A 23,536-nucleotide genomic window follows, 5' to 3' on the forward strand; every position below is an offset into this window, starting at 1 on the left:
TAGAGTAAAAATGGTCACAGAGTGATGCTGAAAAAAATGGTGAAATGTTATGGCCCTAAGCAGGGGCCTCCCTAGGTGGAACCGAGAGCTTGGCAGGTATGGAGCTAGGGGGTGGGGGCCTTAAAAAAAAAAAAAGCAATACGATTTTTTCCGTAGATAATTTTTTTTGTCAATAAAGTCTTGATATTTGTCCCATCTGAAAAATAGGAATTTTTAAGTAGGATATGTTTTGTTGCTGTTATTTTCATAAATTCCATGTACTCTAGTGTTTTTTACTTTTTTCCATGACAATCAAAACGAATTTAGCTCATATATTATACCATTTTTTTCCAGAATAACTAACAAACAACTCAAATCTCAAATTAATATCCCCTCTCTCTCTCTCTCTCTCTCCCTCCCCGATGACGTCCAAACGGACGAAAAATCTGGAAGCTACAAGGGAATTGTGCTCCACGACGCCAATATTTTTTAAAAAGTACTGTGGGGCCCTCTTCATAAGATGATCCAAACCATTCATTCATTAGGCCACAACATAAATAGGCTGCACCCCATAAATCATCTCTACAGGATGATCCTAACCCTCCGATCTATATGAGACTGCCAATTATAGAAACCTCTATAGATCAGCAGTTTATGATCATCCTATGGAGATGATTTACGGGGAGGAAACTAGACCTGGCAAACGGGTGGTTTGGGTCAGGTCGACCTGCGGGTGCGGGTCACGCGGGTTGTGGGTCAAAATGGACCCGCATTCCTACTAGTCAGCAACCAGGTGACCCGTACCCAGCGCGGGTAGGTCGGGTCGACCCGCGGGTTACCCGCATGTTTTTCCAAAACAGAGCTTTTATTGGGCGGTGATAAATTCACCCCCTTCTATGTATGAATTCACCCCCTAATTTTCAAAATGGATGGTACAGCCTACACCATAGGATGATCCAAACCGTCCATTTGATGGGCCACAACGTAAATAGATCGTGCCCCAAAAATCATTGCCATAGGATGATCTCAACCGTTTGATCTATAGAAGTTTCCATATTGTCAGTCCCTCTTTAGATCAGAGGGTGGGTTAGAATCATCCTATGCTAATGATTTTTTGGGCACAACCTATTTACATTATGGCCCATCAAATGCACGGTTTGGATCATCCTATGGTGTGGGCTGTACCTTCCAATCATCCATTTTGAAAAATAGGAAGTGTATTCATGCATAGTAAATTAGTAATGCTCATGAGCTGCTAGAAGTTGGGAGTCCTAAAAAAGTGAGATGTTGTTAGCCTGTTAGAAGGGCTGATTTCCAAACACAAGTGCACTATTCCAGCTCAAAAAGTGAGATGCTCTTAGCCTTGATCTCATTTTCTATTTTTAAAAAAATCCAAAAAATCGCAGGTGCCCGAGGGTTGACATGACCCGACCTGACCCATGTTTTTGCGGGTTGGGTCACCTGTAGATCGGTTTTGGCGGGTCACTAAAACCCCGACTTGTGCCCGCAAATTTGCGGGTGGGTTGGGTCGACCCGCAGGCACGGGTCTCGTTTGCCAGGTCTAGAGGAAACCTATTTACGTTTTGGCCCAACAAATGAATGGTTCGGTTCATCCTAATAAGTGGGCCCCATTGTATATATTGAAAAATACCGAACTTCCTGCAAACACAACACAAAATCTCGGGAATACGTGTAAATTGTAGGCTCCACCTTATGCATCGCTTAGAGGGAGATGGTGGGCTCCACTGATCAAAACATTACGTGTCAAATGGCAGCCCAACATGCCAAATCCACCCCATCAAAATGTAAGTTTCATATAAATTTCTTGTGTTCTGGATTTGTAATTTTTTTTTCGTAACTTATCTATTTATTTGTGTTTCCCTTGAAGCCAAATTAACTCATATTATCAATATCATCACATGATTAAGATCAACGATCTAGAATATACTCAATGGCTAAGATGATCTCTAATTCCTTATCGTGGGTCCCACCATAGTGGGACCATTATTGGCATGAAAAATTAAATATTAATATATTTTCTAATTAAAAAAATAAATTGGAATTTGTTCCGTCTTTTGATTTTTTGTGTTTCTACTAATTTATTGATTATCAAATGACAGCCATTCTCTGCCGCAGAACAAATTCCCGGCTCTGCCCCTGCAGACTGGTATGGGACAGGTTTAAAGGGCCCATCCTAATGCATTCCATCAGTTCTGGAGCTTTTGGCGTATTGATCAGGTCCTAACAGGCTGACTACGCGGTTGGGCAGGGACTGAGTGCACTCGCACAAAATATAATTCTTTTCTTTATCTAAAAGTAGATTTTCATAGGTTTGGGTGAAACTTATATATTTGATCGTAGATTTTCTGCATAAGGTATTGGTCGTAGAGTTATCAGGTATCTTGTATTGTATAATATTTGCCTACAATGGAAGCTCTTGGATTGCCTTTGCCTATAGAGATGTTAATTAAAGAATGAGATGAATCACATGAATCTCTCGTGTTATTGGTTTACATTTTTTTTTCTCATTTATTTATTTGTTGATTTCCATGCAACCACAATTTGGACAATGTAGAAATACCTAGCTTCATATGTCAATATCAATAATTCCCTTATCTATTAGGGAGAACCCTCATTTCTAGATAGGCGAAGGTTAAATTTCTACCTTTGCCATGTAAAGATGGTGGCCGTATTTGAGCTTAAAACTTGCAACCCGTCCTTAAAAGATGCATTAAGAAGCTTTCCCATGCAATTGTTGCCGGGCTTTCTTGGCACCAAACAAGATCTAATTGAAGCATATATATTTCTCCTTCTCCTCATATAGTCATATTATTTCCCTAAACAAAAAATGGGACTCATCTTCCTCTTCCTCTTCTTCTCCCTAGAATCTTTCCTATATACCAAGGCCCAGTCTCCCCCTCCCCCTCCCTGTGATGTTGAATTGCTTCAATTTGCCTTGAATTTGGAGTACTTGGAAGCAGAGTTCTTCTTGTTTGGTGCTCTTGGTTATGGCTTAGATAGAGTTGAACCAGAGTTAGCTATGGGAGGTCCTCCCCCTGTTGGCGGAAGACAGGCGTCGCTGTCATGGCTCGTGAGAGACATTGTGATCCAATTTGCGTATCAGGAGGTTGGACACTTGAGGTTGGTTTCATTCATCCCTACTTGAGCTCACCTGTATGTTATCTGAGAATTAGCTTGTGAAATGTTACACTACATTTCAAATGGCTATCGAGTCAACTGAAAAGCATATCAGGAAGATATGTTTACTGATATGTTGTTAAATGGCCAAAGCAAAACTGAACTGACCCGGCAAAGTATCGAGTTAACTGAACCAATCTTGAGTCGACTCGTCTGAGTTTTGAGTGAATTAATGTGTTTTTTTGAACATTTGAGTGTGATGTTTGTTTGGTTTACCCAGATATTTGACATGTTACAGGGCGATCCGGCAAGCGGTGGGTGCGTTTCCAAGGCCATTGTTGAATCTGAGCTCGGCCAACTTCGCCCGTTTGATGGATAATGCCCTAGGCCAACCCCTCATCCCACCATTCGATCCTTATATCAGCGACCTCAACTTCCTTATTGCCTGCTATCTCATCCCATACATTGGTCTTACTGGTTATGCTGGCACAGCCCCTTACCTCAATTCAAGTTCTATTAAGAGCGTAAGCAAAGTTCTAGTCAATTTTTCCTAGTACCATTCAAATTTTCTTCTTCATTTTCCTTAGTACCATTCAAGTTTTCTTCTTTAAGCTCCGTCAATTTCGACCCCGAGGTAAAACAAATTTTGTGACCTTTTTTCCTCATAAAAATGTCGGTAAAATTTGTTTTATGCCCATTTCATGTCCAAAGAAACAGAGTTGTTAAAGTATAAAAGATTAAATAGCACCTTCTCCAACAGTGGAGTGATTGGTTTTCTTCACATGGTATTAGAGCAAAGGTCTTGGGTTCAAAACTCCTTGATATTAAAAAACCATTTGTCATGACCAACCCAAAAGGCTGGGCCACATCTAGGCAAACCCTAAAAAGCGGGTCATGCCTGAGGGGGAGTGTTTAAGTATACTCAACTCAATTCAACTAAGCCTTTGTCAGCTAATGAATCCTTCCGAAAATTTTCATGAAGAAGGTGAAAGAATCTACCCGGCTCAAACTGACTAAGTCTAATCCTGACACTAGTTGGATTTGTCTACATGGATCATTTCTTCAATTCTCTCCTATCCAAGGTCATGTTCTGTGTTAAGTTCCTAGCACGGGGAGTGTTTAAGTATAAAATATTAAATAACGCCATCTCCAGTAGTGAGAAATTATGTGATGAATGGGTGTAGCTAGAAACACGTAAAGGTGGTACGATTGAAGTACCACCTTTGATATTTGATTCGATCAAGTGGAGCTGCTGTTGGATCAAATGTGAAGGATGGGATGATGAATATGTGTTTCTATGCCAATTCATCTTATAATTTCTCCTCCAACAGCTTAAGCTTTTGGAGTGAATTCAATCTACTTTTATGTCAGTTGGCTTACTTATATGAATCCAATCACGTCGGATCAAAATCGAATAGTGATCGGAAGTGGGCCCTTGCGTGCCTACTAGATAAGTAATTACACAGGTAATTCTGAATTGATTTTTACTAATATGTTTTACTCAAGGCTAAAAGGCTCACATTATTAATTAGGCATTGAGGTCATAGTTACGAAGTTCAGATATATTCGGGAGATTTGCTAGGTAGGCATTTCACGGCTCACTCTTTAAGGAGAGAATGACCACCTCAGATGAATTAAATGAATAAGACAAAATCTGCTTCTACGTGGCCGTTCTCTGCTGAAAAAACGAGCCGAGGATGCCTTTCTGAGAATTGGGTATGGTAATTGTTTGAAAAAAATAGTTGGAGAAAATTTAGTAAACATGCATGCTTTCTTCTAGGCTACTGATGTTGGCACTATCTTGTTTTAAAAATTTGCACAAACCCAGCTTGTATTTTATTTCTCAAACAGTTGCCAAAGGTTGTCTCAATTTTCAAAAAGCTCATTAAAAAAGAAAACACAAGCTGAGTTTGTGCGAATATTAAATTAAGTTGGTACCAAACTACCAATGTTAATTGCTTGTGTTTGTTACATTAGGGTGTGAGTTCAGTTTTAACTACAATAATTTTGAATTCCTCACAAGAATTTTTTTTTTTTTTGATGGGTACGTCACAAGAATTTATAAACAATAAATGAGAAATTGACAAATTATTCGTCAAATTTATATTTAATTCAAAAAATCGCTGTTTCATTTGGAACACTTACACTAAATTTGAAAAAATGCTCATTAGTTTTGTATTGTTTGGGATTTTTAAACTTTAAAACTAGGTTTAAAAAATTCGGGATATTTAAAGAATGCAAGATTTTCTCAAGAACTTTTCAATTATTCAAAGAATTTTTTTAAAGCATACATGACTAATTATGAAATGCATGTGGAAATTGGATTAATTTCATTTCAGCTGGTGGCCGGGCTTCTGGCTGTAGAATCCGGTCAAGATGCAGTGATACGTACTCTTCTCTACCAAACTTCAGAACTTCGTCCATATCCATACTCTATCACAGTGGCTGAGCTAACCGACGCCATCTCCGTCCTCAGAAATAGACTTGCCCATTCGACGAACAAAGATCATGGCGTCGTGATTATCCCGCCCACCTTGCAGCATGGTTGGGACCAGGGGTGGACTCGTGGCAACATCATTGATGGTGATAACTACTCGGTCGCCTTCTCGAGGACCCCACAAGAGATATTGAGGATTGTTTATGGCTCAGGTTTGGAATACGTTACCGGCGGGTTCTTTCCGGCCGGTGCCGATGGTACAATGGCAAAAATCTACCTTCCCGGCACATATGCCACTTCAGCGTGCCCTGAAATATGACACGTGGACTGTTGTTTGATGACATGTCATTTTGTGTAACTGATGTGGACTTTTACTTTTCCTTTTTATGATCTAAATAGAAAATAAGGGCTTTGCTTTTAAGGAAGAACTAGTGATGTGTTATTTTGTACTCAACGCTCCAATATTAATTAATGAAATGTCGATGATCTATGTCCTTTCCTTCAACCTTTCCAATTGACAATTTTCACTAATCAATTTATCAATTGACATAGATAAGTAGATATGAGGGTCAATGCTAATAATCAATTTTTAGCGCCTCACATGGGAAAATGCATGTGCAATCGAGACTCCGATCTTATAGAGGAACTATAAACTAAGCTTAATTCTTGGTAGATCAAGGGTCTAAGATTTTGCGCACTGGATTGATGAGATTTTGGATCGAGTGGCTGGATCGTCTATCTCATTTCATCATGTGAGGAGGTCGGTTGTGAGGCCGATTGGTTATCTAAGGAGGGAGCTTCTAGAGCGTCATTGGAAGTCTGTGATTTCCTACCTCCTTGATGGGTCTTGGTTTAGAATTTTGGTTATTTTTCTTTTTCGGTTTTTCTTGTATTTGTTTTGCTTGTTGCCGGGTGACGATCAGATCAATAAATCCGATCACGTACACTGGCCAAATGTTGGTGCGAGCATATTTTGATAATGGGAAGAACTGGCCTTGTTATACCTTTTTTAGTCAGTTGTGAAAGGTCTCTGAGAGAGAGAGAGAGAGAGAGAGAGAGAGAGAGAGAGAGAGAGAGAGAGAGAGAGAGAGAGAGAGAGAGAGAGAGAGAGAGAGAGAGAGAGAGAGAGAGAGTATTATTGGCAATCCCACTCTCTAAACGAGCAAATGTTCACATTTATGGCCCCATAATATATCGAACTTCTCCTAAAACAAATTTCTCCAACGTGCATTACTCTCTAAAGTTCCCAAAGAAACTCACATTTATTGTCTTAGGCTTAATCACTAGAGACACCAAATGCAAGATTATGACAATACTAATAGTCACCTAAGACACTACCACCTTCTAAACTCTAATCACTATGCAAATAACCTCTAGCAATCTTGCCATTAGCTCCATCGGGGAAGAAACCACCAGGCGAATGTGCGGTGTCCTTCCCGTATAGGATCCTCAAAATTTCTCTCGGCGTTCTCTCGTAAGCCACAGCATATCTATCCCCCGCGAGCACGCAGCCTGGATGCTTCTCCTCCGGGCCCATCACTGGTGGAACAATGATGCCTTTGTCTTTGACTCCGGTCCCGCCGAGCCTATTCCTCATATCCGAAATTCGCTTTGTGAATTCTGAGACTGTGATGTCATAAGGTTGAACCTTCATCATGCCTCGCTCGTAGAGCAATGTCCTTATCACAGCGTCCTGCGCGGATTGCATTCCAAGAAGCCCTGCAACAAGCTGCATATAGGAAAGTGTGAGTTTAGCGCCTTAAACTCGGAATTTGTAATTATGATCAAGAAGTTAATAATTGACTTGGAGAAATCGGCCGAGTTTAGGCTGTGGAAGGACCCAGATGGTCTGATAGATCCTCAGGATCCAAACAAATTAAATACATTTTAATCCCATGGATCCTTCATGTGTCCGTATTTCAGGATCTGATTAGGGTCCCATAAAGATCAATCCAATGAATTACATAAATTCCTTCACATGTTTTGTATGGTTTGGTATAAATTGAGAAGGTTATCATGATTTTGTATAAATATAAGGTTATTTTAGTAGATATATTTAATAAATGTGTAAATATTCACACATTCTGTAATTTTTGTTACGTTGGTAAAATGCATCTTTACTTTGTTGGTGGATAGTAGTCTGAAAAACCATCCAAATCCACATTGACTTGGATTCAAACACTAAGGGTAGGATCCGAGGAACATTATTCGACTAGATTCGGAACAATATCATGACCTGGTCATGGGTGGATCTGATCTAAATCCAGACCCTAGTTGGGTCGAATCATAACAAACAAAAAAAATCATTCCTTGTTATTACTCTCTCTCTCTCTCTCTCTCTCTCTCTCATGATTCTTACCCTCCTAGAAAGAGCTCCCTTGAGGCCAGGATTTATGCCCACATATCCAGTTAATCCAACATAGGGAAGGAGGTATGAAGCAAGAAGGAAGTTGATATTGTTGGCATAAGGGTCGAAAGCCGGTTGCAATGGGTGACCAAATGCTTCATCCATCATCGCCGCAAAGCACCTCGGGCTCAAATCCATCAGTGGCCTTGGGAATCCTTGAACATTGCTCTTGATCGCCCTACACAAATTGAAAAAAATAAATGCAAAACCATGACGAAAAAACACAAGAAACATGAAAAAGTTGAGGTCACAATTGTTTAAAAAAAAACTCAGATAGTAATTCAGTCTCAAATGAAGAAAGCAACCTTAGATGACCGATATCCTGATGTGCGAATTGGGTTATGATATCTCTCGTGAGAGGATCGAGATTCGCTCTTCTCGCACCGCGGGGTGGTGGTCCTCCCATGGATAAATTGGGTGCAACTTTGTCCAAACCATGACCTACAGAGGCTCTGAGGAAGAACTCAGCTTGAAGATACTCAAAATTTAGAGGGAATTCAAGAAGGTCTATGTCACATTCAGGGACTGAGATGGGAGAGTCTTCTTGAGGGAGCTGAATGATAGAAGAGTGAGTGTTGGAGAAAAGAAGGACAAGAGAGATAAGGAGGCTCAAGGTGAAAATAGACACAGCCATGGCTCTTTGCTCTCTTTACTTTGTGGGATTATCTCAAATGGATGGCCATCTATTTATAAGAGGAATATGTAGTGAACTTCACATAGTGAGTTTCATTGGAGGTTGAATAGTCAACGAATTTGGCTCCACTTAGAGTGAGGGGAGGTTTTGATTTCCCTGATTTCTTTGAGGACAGTTCGTGTTTGCTGATTTACCTAGTCAATAGAGAGAAGAAGTCTCCATAAGAGGAGGGCAAGTGATTGGGCCAGGCTTTTATGGATGGTCCCTGGGTAGCGGATGGGCCTAGTGGATCAATAGCTTGGATCATTGAACAGGCCCGAGACGGCCCGTTCTTTGTCTAATAAGAAAAAAATTATATACATCATGGAACCACATGTATGGTGATTGGGCCCATTCATATTGTTGGCCATCTCAAATGCGGTGTGTTGTCCTTGGCCCCACCTCATAGGAGGATCTAGACCGTTGATTAAGTACGATGATAAGATTTCCTAAAGATCACGTGTGGTTTGCACATTAACCACTTTCTACAGGGCATGACATATGGCACTATTTGACTGATCCACTTCCATTCCTAAACAGGTCGTAAAACTAGGCCAAACTATTTTCTTCTTTAAGCTCCGTCAATTTCGACCCCGAGGTAAAACAAATTTTGTGACCTTTTTTCCTCGTAAAAATGTCGGTAAAATTTGTTTTATGCCCATTTCACGTCCAAAGAAATAGAGTTGTTAAAGTATAAAAGATTAAATAGCACCTTCTCCAACAGATTAAGCTTTTGGAGTGATTGGTTTTCTTCACATGGTATTAGAGCAGAGGTCTTGGGTTCAAAACTCGTGAGGGGGAGTGTTTAAGTATACTCAACTCAATTCAACTAAGCCTTTGTCCCAAACTAGTTGGGGTCGGCTAATGAATCCTTTCGAAAAATCTTATGAAGAAGGTGAAAGAGTGTACCCGGTTCAAACTGACTGAGTCTAATCCTGACACTAGTTGGGTTTGTCTACATGGATCATTTCTTCAATTCTCTCATATCCAAGGTCATGTTCTGTGTTAAGTTCCTAGCACGGAGAGTGTTTAAGTATAAAATATTAAATAACGACATCTCCAGTAGTGGGAAATTATGTGATGAATGGGTGTAGCTAGAAACACGTAAAGGTGGTACGATTGAAGTACCACCTTTGATATTTGATTCGATCAAGTGGAGCTGCTGTTGGATCATATGTGAAGGATGGGATGATGAATATGTGTTTCTATGCCAATTCATCTTATAATTTCTCCTCCAAGAGCTTAAGCTTTTGGAGTGAATTCAATCTACTTTTATGTCCAGTTGGCTTACTTATATGAATCCAATCACGTCGGATCAAAATCGAATAGCGATCGGAAGTGGGCCCTTGCGTGCCTACTAGATAAGTAATTACACAGGTAATTCTGAATTGATTTTTACTAATATGTTTTACTCAAGGCTAAAAGGCTCACATTATTAATTAGGCATTGAGGTCATAGTTACGAAGTTCAGATATATTCGGGAGATTTGCTAGGTAGGCATTTCACGGCTCACTCTTTAAGGAGAGAATGACCACCTCAGATGAATTAAATGAATAAGACAAAATCTGCTTCTACGTGGCCGTTCTCTGCTGAAAAAACGAGCCGAGGATGCCTTCCTGCGAATTGGGTATGGTAATTGTTTGAAAAAAATAGTTGGAGAAAATTTAGTAAACATGTGTTAGGTCTAAAATTGGTAACAGGTTATGGTAGGGCCGGAAGGGCTGATCTGGCAAGCCACAGCTGAAGGGCCAATGGAGTCATGCGCTGCACAAGGGCACAGACAAGGATACAAAGGGTCGGAAGACCAACCCGGAGTGGTGCTCCGGACGGGCGCTTCGACACCTAAGTCAGTATGAGCAGGAGTGCAGAGCAATGTCAGAGCAAAAAGCTTAGGGTTTTGATCTCAGATCCCTCACCTTAGCACAAGTGAAGGCTATTTATAGTGATTCTGAGCCACCTGTCCAGGACAGGTGGTAGCCCCTGTATAGACCAGGTTTCATACCTAGGAGAGGCAGGTGGAAGTCCCCGATTGGTCCAGGTGTCATACCTAGCAGGGACAGGTGTTGGCTTTGCAGTGGTCCCTGTGAGGGCCACGTGTCAACAGCCGATTGGTTGCAGATTTTGGACCCCATCAGTTGCCCCCTGGTTCTCCGAGTCGTGACAGTGGCTAGGGGAAGCAAAAAGAGGGTTAAAACAGCATCCGGCCGGCCTTAAGGCCTCTGGGCAGCTGGGGCCGGCCTCAGACTGGGCCAGAAGAAACCGCGGCCGGACAGGGGCCTCCGGGCGGCCTGGTCCGGCCTTGAAGATTGGCCTGAAGGAGCACGGCCGGACAGGAGCCTCTGGACTATCCAGTCCGGCCAAAATTTGGACTAGAAGTCCGGCCGGCCAAACCTCCTGGGCGTCATGGCCGGGCATATCTCCTGGGCGTCACGGCTAGGCCGGGCAGATCCTTTGTCGCCTAGCGATTGCGTCATATCCTATCCGTCTTAGGCTGTGGACGGCCAGGCCGAGCAGGTCTTTTCGCGTCTAGCGATTGCGCCATATCCTGTCCGGCTAAGGCGCTGGACGGCCAGGCCGGGCAGGTCTTTTGGCGTCTAGCGATTGCGCCATATCCTGTCCGGCTAGGCCGGGCAGGTCTTTTGGCGTTTAGTGATTGCGCCATATCCTGTCCGGCTAAGGCGCTGGACGGCCAGGCCTGGCAGGTCTTTTGGCGTTTAGTGATTGTGCCATATCCTGTCCGGCTAAGGCGCTGGACGGCCAGGCCGGGCAGGTCTTTTGGCGTCTAGGGATTGCGCCATATCCTGTCCGGCTAAGGCGCTGGACGGCCAGGCCGGGCAGGTCTTTTGTCGCCTAGCGATTGCGCCATATCCTGTACGGCTTAGGCTGTGGACGGCCGGGCCGGGCAGGTCTTTTGGCGTCTAGCGATTGCGCCATATCCTGTCCGGCTAAGGCGCTGGACGGCCAGGCCGGGCAGGTCTTTTGGCGTCTAGCGATTGCGCCATATCCTGTCCGGCTAAGGCGCTGGACGGCCAGGCCGGGCAGGTCTTTTGGCGTTTAGTGATTGCGCCATATCCTGTCCGGCTAAGGCGCTAGACGGCCAGGCCGGGCAGGTCTTTTGACGTTTAGGGATTGCGCCATATCCTGTCCGGCTAAGGCGCTGGACGGCCAGGCCGGGCAGGTCTTTTGGCGTCTAGGGATTGCGCCATATCCTGTCCGGCTAAGGCGCTGGACGGTCAGGCCGGGCAGGTCTTTTGTCGCCTAGCGATTGCGCCATATCCTGTCCGGCTTAGGCTGTGGACGGCCAGGCCGGGCAGGTCTTTTGGCGTCTAGCGATTGCGCCATATCCTGTCCGGCTTAGGCGCTGGACGGCCAAGCCGGGCAGGTCTTTTGGCGCCTAATCACTTTGGAACTTGTGCCTCGCATTTAATGCGGACGGCGCATTTAATGCGGTAGGTGACGTGGCGCATTTAATGCGGTAGGTGACGTGGCGCACTCCGGCTGGTGGGAAAAGGGCGGGATTTTTCCCGCTCTTCCCAGCTTATATATACCGGAGTTTTACTCCTCATTTTTCACTTTTCACATTTTACTCTCCTCCTCTTCTGCTCGGCTATTCAAATTTCTGCCCGCTTCGGATCAGTGAGCCCGGAGATCTTCGGTCAACACTTCAGTTCGGTAATTTCTTTTAGCTTTTCTTTTCTCCCCTTTTAATGTCTAGCACTAGTTCGGAGTCGGACTCAGGCTCAGAGGAGCCCGGTTCGACCAGTAGTACGGGGTCCGGGGTGTCGGAGAGGACGAGGCCGTCCTATCCTACGGAGGCCGGTGTTGAGGACGAAGAGATAATAATTGTAGAAGAGGAGAGCGGGGAGGAAGTGATTGTGGACTTAGACACAATCCCGGTCCGTGGGGACGGACCGCACCGGGTAGAAACCAGCGGCGACGAAGAGGACGTTGAGGCGGTAGTTCCTCGCCTGCCGCGCACGCCCGTCGAGGTGATAGCGGAGGCACGGATGGAGGCCAATCCGCAGTACAACATCGGGGCCCTGCGCGAGGTGAACCGTCTGGGGCCGGGCAAACTTCAGGCCGTCAGGGACAAATACTGTATCCCTGATCGGTACACTTTGAGGGCGGCCGTTGAAGGGGACCGGGCCAGCAACGATAGTGCAGATCTCTGCCTATACGAAGAAGCCTTCTGGGCCGGGCTCAGGCTTCCCTTGCATCCGTTTTTTGTCGATGTGCTGAGGTACTACGGGCTGGCGGTTACACAGGTCGTGCCGAACTCTTGGAGGACGCTGGTCAGCTTCCTTTATTTTTTGGGAGTTCGTCTCCGTAGGAACCCCACCATGCCCGTCTTCAGGATGTGTGTGCACCTGAAGAGGCACAAGGACGGCGGCTGGATCTACATCAGCCAACGGCCCGAAGTGAAAATGATCACTGGCATACCTACTTCCATTCACACATGGAAGAACAGGTTTTTCTACGTTAGGGACACCGAGCCGGGCTCCCACTGGCCGTTCTCGTTGGAATGGAGAACGCCGGACACCCAGAACCTTAGTCAAAAGCCAGCCCTTGAGGGTTACGACCACATGACCTTCGCTCTGATCAAGGAAGAGCTGAAGCGTGGTCAAATAAACTGCTCGTAATTTTCCGAGGAGGCCGTCCTGGTAGCGCTCGGGATCAGTCGTGCGACGCCGGCACGTACGTAGACTCTTTAGGCCAGCTTTTATTTTTTGAACTGTTCCTCTTTTTTTTTATAGTTCTAACAGTGTTCTGTTCTCGCGTTCAGAAATGGTGAAGCAGATGTCCATGCTGGACAAGATCAGGCAGACCTCCCAAGCGTCCCCAACGCAGGAGCAGCCCCAACCCAAGGGCAAGAAAAGAAAGGTGCCGGAGTCAACTCCGGCAATGGCCGCACTGGCCGAGCCTCTTAAAAGCAGCCGGGCGACGCATAAGCTTTCCGTCAAGTCGAGCCGGGCAAATGTCGCCGGACAGAGCTCCGGGTTTGCAGGGGTGACAAAGCCCCAACACAGCAGGCCGGTTCTGGGCATCCCTGCCGCCACGGCGGCGAGAGGCGACAACGTCTTCCGCCCGAACTGGGCGGTGTAGAAAACGGACACCGGCCTGGGGGATAGCCAGGTGGCCGCGGAAGTGGTGTACCAGGGCGTCCTCCCGCGCGACCGGCGGGACGTCGAGAAGGAGGCGCCGGAGACCTGCGAAGCGGCAATCACCTCCGCCCTCTATCAACTCCAGGTGTACTCAAGGGACATGGCCAAGAAGCATTATCTCTTCTCTGAGACGCTCACACAGATAGAGTCCGAGAAGAGCCAGCTCCAGAAGGAGAAGGACCGGCTTACCGAAGCCGTCCAGATCAAAGAGACCGAATTCAACAGCTTGAAGGACGAGCTGCAGAGGGTCAAAAACCAGGCCGTGCAGGATCTCCTAAATGCGCAGGAGAGAGCCGGTCAGAGGGAGAAGGTGGCTATCAAGGCGGCCGTGAAGGAAACTGAGAAGAGGAAGGACACACAGTTCTTCCACCTGGGCCTCCAGGCCTATAAGGCGGGGTTCCTTTTCTGCTCCGATCAGGTGAAGAAGACTTACCCCGACATTTCCTTCGACGGACTGGCCGTCCCGTATGCACCTCCGGAGGAGGAGGAGGACGAGGAGGAAGAAGACGAACCGGACTCCTCCCAACCCATCGAGGTGGAACAGGAAGTCATTCTGGCTTCCGAGGTCACCGCCCCAACCACTGAGGCCGGCCAGGTTGCAGTCCCTACTTCAGAGGCAGTCACCGAGGAGGTGGTCGACGAGGAGGCCTGAGTGGCAGCCCTCTTGCTCCTATCTTTCTTTTTGGTTGTGTACTTTTTGTAATGGCCCATGAGGCTCATTCTTTGTAAGCCAGCTCGGCGAAAATGGCACTTTTGTAATATGAATACAAATTCAATTTTGTCCAACTGTCTGTACGGCTGCCTTGCTTTTTGTATTTATGACGTCTGTGCTTCTTCCTTGTCTTTCTGCCGAGCCGGAGTGGTTGTCCGGATGTCATTGGCCGAACTGGTCTATAAGCCAATTAGGACGAGCCGGAGTGAACCACTTCTGCCCTCTAAGTCTGCAAACACTTAGAGTCTTTGAGGTGGTTTTCCACTAGGGCGGGTCCATGGTTGGAACTGATCTCCACACCAAATTGGACGCGCCGGAGTGCACCACTGCCGTTCTCTAAGTCTGCAAACACTTAGGCTGAGAGCTAAGTCTGCAAACACTTAGAGTCTTTGAGGTGGTTTTCCATTAGGGCGGGTCCATGGTTGGAACTGATCTCCACACCAAATTGGACGCGCCGGAGTGCACCACTGCCGCTCTCTAAGTCTGCAAACACTTAGGCTAAGAGCTAAGGGTGCAAACACTTAGAGTCTTTGAGGTGGTTTTCCACTAGGGCGGGTCCATGGTTGGAACTGATCTCCACACTAAATTGGACGCGCCGGAGTGCACCACTGCCGGTCTCTAAGTCTGCAAACACTTGGGCTGAGAGCTAAGTGTGGACGACTAGGCCGGGCAGGTCTTTTGGCGTCTATCGATTGCGCCATATCCTGTCCGGCTTAGGCACCAGACGGCCAGGCCGGGCAGGTCTTTTGGCGTCTAGCGATTGCGCCATATCCTGTCCGGCTAAGGCGCTGGACGGCTAGGCCGGGCAGGTCTTTTAGGTGGTTTTCCACTAGTGTGGGTCCATGGTTGGAACTGATCTCCACACCAAATTAGACGCGCCGGAGTGCACCACTGCCGTTCTCTAAGTCTGCAAACACTTAGGCTGAGAGCTAAGTCTGCAAACACTTAGAGTCTTTGAGGTGGTTTTCCACTAGGGCGGGTCCATGGTTGGAACTGATCTCCACACCAAATTTGACGCGCCGGAGTGCACAACTGCCGTTCTCTAAGTTTGCAAACACTTAGGCTGAGAGCTAAGTCTGCAAACACTTAGAATCTTTGAGGTGGTTTTTCACTAGGGCGGGTCCATGGTTGGAACTGATCTCCACACCAAATTGGACGCGCCGGAGTGCACCACTGCCGGTCTCTAAGTCTGCAAACACTTAGGCTGAGAGCTAAGTGTGGACGGCCAGGCCGGGCAGGTCTTTTGGCGTCTATCGATTGCGCCATATCCTGTCCGGCTTAGGCGCCGAACGGCCAGGCCGGGCAGGTCTTTTGGCGTCTAGCGATTGCGCCATATCCTATCCGGCTAAGGCGCTGGACGGCCAGGCCGGGCAGGTCTTTTAGGTGGTTTTCCACTAGTGCGGGTCCATGGTTGGAACTGATCTCCACACCAAATTGGACGCGCCGGAGTGAACCACTGCCGTTCTCTAAGTCTGCAAACACTTAGGCTGAGAGCTAAGTCTGCAAACACTTAGAGTCTTTGATTGGAGGAGCTGGCATATATTAGTGACTCAAAAGTGAGGGACACAGTTTAGTGACAACTCCAGTTTATTTCTCTTTGAAATTTAATTACAGAGATTCTTTACAGGCCTTCAAAGGCCCCTGAGCTCATGGGTGCTAATTGCAGGGTCGATGCCGGGCATGTCTGAAGGAGCCCAGGCAAAGACATCTGCATTAGCTCTGAGGAACTGAGCAAGATCCTGCTGCGCGGCCTCTGACAGGACAGAGCCGATCTGGACAACCCTCTGGTCGTCATCGCTGTACAACGGGATAGATATACGGTCCTCGGCTGGTTCGTTTACTATGATCTGGGCTTCATCCCTTAGATCAAACAGCTCGATTGGCAGAGACTCGGACGCATTCTTCCCTTTCAGTGCCGCTGCATAGCACTGCCTCGACTGGGGCTGATCCCCTCTGATTTCCTCTATACCTCCTGGTGTAGTGAACTTCATCTTCTGATGATAGGCGGAGGGAACAGCTCGGAGGAGATTCTGGTCGGGGCGTCCCAGGATAGCATTGTAGGCCGACTTGGCCCTTACCACCAAGAAGTTCACCATGGCGAAGGACTGGCAGGGCGGCTCCCTGATAAGAACTGGAAGCTCGATCTGCCCTTCAACTTTGACAACTTCTCCGGAGAACCCGAACAGATCAGAGTTGGCCGGCTTCAGACGGTCAGTTCCGATCAGCATCTGCTCGAAGGCGTGATAATAGAGGATGTCTCCGGAGCTCCCGTTGTCGACCAAGATCTTCTTCATTTCCCAGTTCGCCACCAGCATGGTGATGACCAGGGCGTCATCATGCGGGAGGATCAGGCCGTCGAGATCTGCATCTGAAAAGGATATCTCGTTCTCTAGCTTGGCCTTCTTGCTGCAGGTATGGACGGCGTTGACTTGCCGGGCATAAGTCCTGCGGGCTGATGAAGAGGTTCCTCCCGCGGTCGGCCCTCCTGAAATGGTACCAATAATACCATGAGGTTGAGGTTGAGGTACCTGAGGAGGGGGGCTGGCCGGCGCAGGAGCTTGGATGCGGTCGCCCAGAGGTTGAGCGCCCCGGGGGCTTCTGCCTCTGTTCCTCGGCTTGTTCTTGCGCTCTCTTCTGTTGTCATCATTTTTAAGTACCTTCCGAGGTACCCTCTGCTGATCAGCTGCTCGATCTCCTCCTTCAAATGAATGCACGCATTGGTGTCATGGCCGTGGTCCTTGTGGAACCTGCAGTACTAGGACATGTTTATTTTCCCCGACGAGGTCTGCCTCTCCGGCCACCGGATGAAATCCTCTTCCCGAATGGCTGCCAGGATCTGTGCTCTGGACGCGGTCAGCCGCGTGTAATGCTCTCTCGGGTGGGGGCTTCTCCCCTTTCGGGAAGGGCTTCTCTCCTTGCGAGAAGGGCTTCTCTCCTTCTTCTGAGATTTATCATCCCTACGCTGCTTGGTAGGGTTCTTCTCCTCAGGCCTTCTCTTGCTAGCAGAGTCCAGGGCGACGAGAGTTTCCTCCACCGAGATGTACTCCTCTGCCCCGGCCATCAGGTCTGCGAGGGACTGCGGATTGCGCCGGGCCACTGCTCGTCTGAAGTCAGTTGATCGAGCGCCGGCCAGAAGGGCATTCGTGGCCGCGGAGGGATCCAGGTTGGGAACCTGAAGGGCTTCCCTATTAAAGCGACCAACGAACACTTTCAAGGCCTCATCATCTCCCTGCCTGAGGGCCATCAACGAAGCCGTCGTCTTCCTGGGTCTTCTGCTGCTCATAAAGTGACGGGCCAGGTCGTCCCCAAAGTCATCGAAATTGTCCACGGACCTGGGTTTGAGCCGCGAGTACCAGTCCCTCGCGGCTCCAGTCAATGTGGTGGGGAATGCCCGGCAAAGGAATCCATCCGACGCCCCGTGGAGGAGCATTGTAGTCCTGAAAGTCTCCAAGTGGTCCACGGGGTCGGTGGTCCCGTCATACTGCGAAATCTGCGGCATCTTCCAGCCCGCGGGGGCTGCCGCGCTGAGCACTCTGTCCGAAAATGGGGGAGCGCTTGTGAAGATCCGGGAGGCAGGCCAGCCCTGCTCTCTGGCGAGCTCTTCAATCCGGTGGTCCATCTGCTGAATCCTTAGTAACATCGGGTCGTCTCTCTTCTCTGCCCGGTGGACGGGCCTCTCTCTTCTTGCCGGCGGGCTCACAGCAGAGCCGGACTGACTGGCCGGACTCTTTCGCCGGTGCCGCGATCCTTCTCCGTGCGTGGGGTCTCTCCTGCTGCCATGCCTTTGTACGGAGGGAGATCGTGACCGGTGATGTAGGCGAGGCTCGGGGCGCACATGCTTGTCCCGGGAGAGGTGATCTCGTCTTGTGGAGTGACGAGTCTGTTCCCGGGGCAGGGGCGTGTTCTCTCTGCGGGAGCTTCCCCTCCTCTGGGTGGGCTGAGAAGCCTCGACTGGGTGCTGCTGGAGTGCGGGGGCCGGATTCCTGAACTGCGCAATCACAGCTGTCATTTCTTGGAAAAGGGCCCGCATCTCCCTTGGGGTCGGGGTAGGGTCCGAGTGGGTCGGACTTTGCTTCCCTACCGCCCCGGCCTCCATCTGCGAGGCCAGTCGCTCGCTTCTTCCTTCGCGGGGGGCTGTAGCCCGGGTCGTCCGGGAGGTTGGCACATGCTTTCCGTTTTTCCCTACCATTGCTTGAGTGAGGTTCCGAACAGCTTTTTGTTCCGGGGTCCCACGGATGGCGCCAAATCTGTTAGGTCTAAAATTGGTAACAGGTTATGGTAGGGCCGGAAGGGCTGATCTGGCAAGCCACAGCTGAAGGGCCAATGGAGTCCTGCGCTGCACAAGGGCACAGATAAGGATACAAAGGGTCAGAAGACCAACCCGGAGTGGTGCTCCGGACGGGCGCTTCGACACTCAAGTCAGTATGAGCAGGAGTGCAGAGCAATGTCAGAACAAAAAGCTTAGGGTTTTGATCTCAGATCCCTCACCTTAGCACAAGTGAAGGCTATTTATAGTGATTCTGAGCCACCTGTCCAGGACAGGTGGTAGCCCCTGCATGGACCAGGTTTCATACCTAGGAGGGGCAGGTGGAAGTCCCCAATTGGTCCAGGTGTCATACCTAGCAGGGACAGGTGTTGGCTTTGCAGTGGTCCCTGTGAGGGCCACGTGTCAACAGCCGATTGGTTGCAGATTTTGGACCCATCAACATGCATGCTTTCTTCTAGGCTACTGATGTTGGCACTATCTTGTTTTAAAAATTTGCACAAACCCAGCTTGTATTTTATTTCTCAAACAGTTGCCAAAGGCTGTCACAATTTTCGAAAAGCTCATTAAAAAAGAAAAGACAAGCTGAGTTTGTGCGAATTTTAAATTAAGTTGGTGCCAAACTGCCAATGTTAATTGCTTGTGTTTGTTACATTAGGGTGTGAGTTCAGTTTTCACTACAATAATTTTGAATTCCTCATAAGAATTTTTTTTTTTTAATGGGTACTTCACAAGAATTATAAACAATAAATGAGAAATTGACAAATTATTCGTCAAATTTATATTTAATTCAAAAAATTGCCGTTTCATTTGGAACACTTACACTAAATTTGAAAAAATGCTCATTAGTTTTGTATTGTTTGGGATTTTTAAACTTTAAAACTAGGTTGAAAAAATTCGGGATATTTAAAGAATGCAAGATTTTTTCAAGAACTTTTCAATTATTCAAAGAATTTTTTTAAAGTATACATGACTAATTATGAAATGCATGTGGAAATTGGGTTAATTTCATTTCAGCTGGTGGCCGGGCTTCTGGCTGTAGAATCCGGTCAAGATGCAGTGATACGTACTCTTCTCTACCAAACTTCAGAACTTCGTCCATATCCATACTCTATCACAGTGGCTGAGCTAACCGACGCCATCTCCGTCCTCAGAAATAGACTTGCCCATTCGACAAACAAAGATCATGGCGTCGTGATTATCCCGCCCACCTTGCAGCATGGTTGGGACCAGGGGTGGACTCGTGGCAACATCATTGATGGTGATAACTACTCGGTCTCCTTCTCGAGGACCCCACAAGAGATATTGAGGATTGTTTATGGCTCAGGTTTGGAATACGTTACCGGCGGGTTCTTTCCGGCCGGTGCCGATGGTACATTGGCAAAAATCTACCTTCCCGGCACATATGCCACTTCAGCGTGCCCTGAAATATGACACGTGGACTGTTGTTTGATGACATGTCATTTTGTGTAACTGATGTGGACTTTTACTTTTCCTTTTTATGATCTAAATAGAAAATAAGGGCTTTGCTTTTAAGGAAGAACTAGTGATGTGTTATTTTGTACTCAACGCTCCAATATTAATTAATGAAATGTCGATGATCTATGTCCTTTCCTTCAACCTTTCCAATTGACAATTTTCACTAATCAATTTATCAATTGACATAGATAAGTAGATATGAGGGTCAATGCTAATAATCAATTTTTAGCGCCTCACATGGGAAAATGCATGTGCAATCGAGACTCCGATCTTATAGAGGAACTATAAACTAAGCTTAATTCTTGGTAGATCAAGGGTCTAAGATTTTGCGCACTGGATTGATGAGATTTTGGATCGAGTGGCTGGATCGTCTATCTCATTTCATCATGTGAGGAGGTCGGTTGTGAGGCCGATTGGTTATCTAAGGAGGGAGCTTCTAGAGCGTCATTGGAAGTCTGTGATTTCCTACCTCCTTGATGGGTCTTGGTTTAGAATTTTGGTTATTTTTCTTTTTCGGTTTTTCTTGTATTTGTTTTGCTTGTTGCCGGGTGACGATCAGATCAATAAATCCGATCACGTACACTGGCCAAATGTTGGTGCGAGCATATTTTGATAATGGGAAGAACTGGCCTTGTTATACCTTTTTTAGTCAGTTGTGAAAGGTCTCTGAGAGAGAGAGAGAGAGAGAGAGAGAGAGAGAGAGAGAGAGAGAGAGAGAGAGAGAGAGAGAGAGAGAGAGAGAGAGAGAGAGAATATTATTGGCAATCCCACTCTCTAAACGAGCAAATGTTCACATTTATGGCCCCATAATATATCGAACTTCTCCTAAAACAAATTTCTCCAACGTGCATTACTCTCTAAAGTTCCCAAAGAAACTCACATTTATTGTCTTAGGCTTAATCACTAGAGACACCAAATGCAAGATTATGACAATACTAATAGTCACCTAAGACACTACCACCTTCTAAACTCTAATCACTATGCAAATAACCTCTAGCAATCTTGCCATTAGCTCCATCGGGGAAGAAACCACCAGGCGAATGTGCGGTGTCCTTCCCGTATAGGATCCTCAAAATTTCTCTCGGCGTTCTCTCGTAAGCCACAGCATATCTATCCCCCGCGAGCACGCAGCCTGGATGCTTCTCCTCCGGGCCCATCACTGGTGGAACAATGATGCCTTTGTCTTTGACTCCGGTCCCGCCGAGCCTATTCCTCATATCCGAAATTCGCTTTGTGAATTCTGAGACTGTGATGTCATAAGGTTGAACCTTCATCATGCCTCGCTCGTAGAGCAATGTCCTTATCACAGCGTCCTGCGCGGATTGCATTCCAAGAAGCCCTGCAACAAGCTGCATATAGGAAAGTGTGAGTTTAGCGCCTTAAACTCGGAATTTGTAATTATGATCAAGAAGTTAATAATTGACTTGGAGAAATCGGCCGAGTTTAGGCTGTGGAAGGACCCAGATGGTCTGATAGATCCTCAGGATCCAAACAAATTAAATACATTTTAATCCCATGGATCCTTCATGTGTCCGTATTTCAGGATCTGATTAGGGTCCCATAAAGATCAATCCAATGAATTACATAAATTCCTTCACATGTTTTGTATGGTTTGGTATAAATTGAGAAGGTTATCATGATTTTGTATAAATATAAGGTTATTTTAGTAGATATATTTAATAAATGTGTAAATATTCACACATTCTGTAATTTTTGTTACGTTGGTAAAATGCATCTTTACTTTGTTGGTGGATAGTAGTCTGAAAAACCATCCAAATCCACATTGACTTGGATTCAAACACTAAGGGTAGGATCCGAGGAACATTATTCGACTAGATTCGGAACAATATCATGACCTGGTCATGGGTGGATCTGATCTAAATCCAGACCCTAGTTGGGTCGAATCATAACAAACAAAAAAAATCATTCCTTGTTATTACTCTCTCTCTCTCTCTCTCTCTCTCTCTCTCTCTCTCTCTCTCTCATGATTCTTACCCTCCTAGAAAGAGCTCCCTTGAGGCCAGGATTTATGCCCACATATCCAGTTAATCCAACATAGGGAAGGAGGTATGAAGCAAGAAGGAAGTTGATATTGTTGGCATAAGGGTCGAAAGCCGGTTGCAATGGGTGACCAAATGCTTCATCCATCATCGCCGCAAAGCACCTCGGGCTCAAATCCATCAGTGGCCTTGGGAATCCTTGAACATTGCTCTTGATCGCCCTACACAAATTGAAAAAAATAAATGCAAAACCATGACGAAAAAACACAAGAAACATGAAAAAGTTGAGGTCACAATTGTTTAAAAAAAAACTCAGATAGTAATTCAGTCTCAAATGAAGAAAGCAACCTTAGATGACCGATATCCTGATGTGCGAATTGGGTTATGATATCTCTCGTGAGAGGATCGAGATTCGCTCTTCTCGCACCGCGGGGTGGTGGTCCTCCCATGGATAAATTGGGTGCAACTTTGTCCAAACCATGACCTACAGAGGCTCTGAGGAAGAACTCAGCTTGAAGATACTCAAAATTTAGAGGGAATTCAAGAAGGTCTATGTCACATTCAGGGACTGAGATGGGAGAGTCTTCTTGAGGGAGCTGAATGATAGAAGAGTGAGTGTTGGAGAAAAGAAGGACAAGAGAGATAAGGAGGCTCAAGGTGAAAATAGACACAGCCATGGCTCTTTGCTCTCTTTACTTTGTGGGATTATCTCAAATGGATGGCCATCTATTTATAAGAGGAATATGTAGTGAACTTCACATAGTGAGTTTCATTGGAGGTTGAATAGTCAACGAATTTGGCTCCACTTAGAGTGAGGGGAGGTTTTGATTTCCCTGATTTCTTTGAGGACAGTTCGTGTTTGCTGATTTACCTAGTCAATAGAGAGAAGAAGTCTCCATAAGAGGAGGGCAAGTGATTGGGCCAGGCTTTTATGGATGGTCCCTGGGTAGCGGATGGGCCTAGTGGATCAATAGCTTGGATCATTGAACAGGCCCGAGACGGCCCGTTCTTTGTCTAATAAGAAAAAAATTATATACATCATGGAACCACATGTATGGTGATTGGGCCCATTCATATTGTTGGCCATCTCAAATGCGGTGTGTTGTCCTTGGCCCCACCTCATAGGAGGATCTAGACCGTTGATTAAGTACGATGATAAGATTTCCTAAAGATCACGTGTGGTTTGCACATTAACCACTTTCTACAGGGCATGACATATGGCACTATTTGACTGATCCACTTCCATTCCTAAACAGGTCGTAAAACTAGGCCAAACTATTTTCTT

At 46.5% G+C, this 23,536-nt stretch overlaps 3 protein-coding genes across 3 annotated transcripts; 1 reads left to right on the plus strand and 2 right to left on the minus strand.

The window, feature by feature from the left end:
- Positions 1–2,800: 2,800 nt before the first annotated feature.
- LOC143889716 (ferritin-like catalase Nec2) lies at positions 2,801–6,059 on the plus strand. The gene is made up of 3 exons (XM_077394022.1): positions 2,801–3,120; positions 3,416–3,641; positions 5,457–6,059. The coding sequence occupies exons 1-3, from the start codon at positions 2,828–2,830 to the stop codon at positions 5,871–5,873; spliced, it is 936 nt and encodes a 311-aa protein (XP_077250137.1). The 5' UTR covers positions 2,801–2,827; the 3' UTR covers positions 5,874–6,059.
- A 630-nt stretch (positions 6,060–6,689) lies between these two features.
- LOC143889717 (ferritin-like catalase Nec2) lies at positions 6,690–8,628 on the minus strand. Its single transcript, XM_077394023.1, has 3 exons — positions 8,267–8,628; positions 7,914–8,139; positions 6,690–7,283 (listed from the first exon to the last, which is right to left on the minus strand). Exons 1-3 carry the CDS (start codon positions 8,593–8,595, stop codon positions 6,906–6,908), a joined length of 933 nt encoding a protein of 310 aa, XP_077250138.1. The 5' UTR covers positions 8,596–8,628; the 3' UTR covers positions 6,690–6,905.
- A 12,378-nt stretch (positions 8,629–21,006) lies between these two features.
- Positions 21,007–22,961, minus strand: LOC143889718 (ferritin-like catalase Nec2). The gene is made up of 3 exons (XM_077394024.1): positions 22,600–22,961; positions 22,247–22,472; positions 21,007–21,600 (listed from the first exon to the last, which is right to left on the minus strand). Exons 1-3 carry the CDS (start codon positions 22,926–22,928, stop codon positions 21,223–21,225), a joined length of 933 nt encoding a protein of 310 aa, XP_077250139.1. The 5' UTR covers positions 22,929–22,961; the 3' UTR covers positions 21,007–21,222.
- Positions 22,962–23,536: the final 575 nt, after the last annotated feature.

The sequence above is a fragment of the Tasmannia lanceolata genome, unplaced genomic scaffold, assembly GCF_043159265.1.
Source record: "Tasmannia lanceolata isolate RefF3 unplaced genomic scaffold, GAP_Taslan_0.1 ptg000013l, whole genome shotgun sequence".
In the NCBI taxonomy this organism is placed as follows: Eukaryota; Viridiplantae; Streptophyta; class Magnoliopsida; order Canellales; family Winteraceae; genus Tasmannia; species Tasmannia lanceolata.

What these genes read in the sequence shown, in the direction of transcription:
- LOC143889717 (XM_077394023.1), bottom strand. Translation starts at nt 8,595, where the DNA reads ATGGCTGTGTCTATTTTCACCTTGAGCCTCCTTATCTCTCTTGTCCTT. An exon ending in CAGGATATCGGTCATCTAAG is followed by an intron (nt 8,140 to 8,266) that starts GTTGCTTTCTTC and finishes CAATTTGTGTAG; the next exon opens with GGCGATCAAGAGCAATGTTC. An exon ending in AGGGAGCTCTTTCTAGGAGG is followed by an intron (nt 7,284 to 7,913) that starts GTAAGAATCATG and finishes TCCTATATGCAG; the next exon opens with CTTGTTGCAGGGCTTCTTGG.
- LOC143889716 (XM_077394022.1), top strand. Translation starts at nt 2,828, where the DNA reads ATGGGACTCATCTTCCTCTTCCTCTTCTTCTCCCTAGAATCTTTCCTA. An exon ending in CAGGAGGTTGGACACTTGAG is followed by an intron (nt 3,121 to 3,415) that starts GTTGGTTTCATT and finishes GACATGTTACAG; the next exon opens with GGCGATCCGGCAAGCGGTGG. An exon ending in ATTCAAGTTCTATTAAGAGC is followed by an intron (nt 3,642 to 5,456) that starts GTAAGCAAAGTT and finishes ATTTCATTTCAG; the next exon opens with CTGGTGGCCGGGCTTCTGGC.
- LOC143889718 (XM_077394024.1), bottom strand. Translation starts at nt 22,928, where the DNA reads ATGGCTGTGTCTATTTTCACCTTGAGCCTCCTTATCTCTCTTGTCCTT. An exon ending in CAGGATATCGGTCATCTAAG is followed by an intron (nt 22,473 to 22,599) that starts GTTGCTTTCTTC and finishes CAATTTGTGTAG; the next exon opens with GGCGATCAAGAGCAATGTTC. An exon ending in AGGGAGCTCTTTCTAGGAGG is followed by an intron (nt 21,601 to 22,246) that starts GTAAGAATCATG and finishes TCCTATATGCAG; the next exon opens with CTTGTTGCAGGGCTTCTTGG.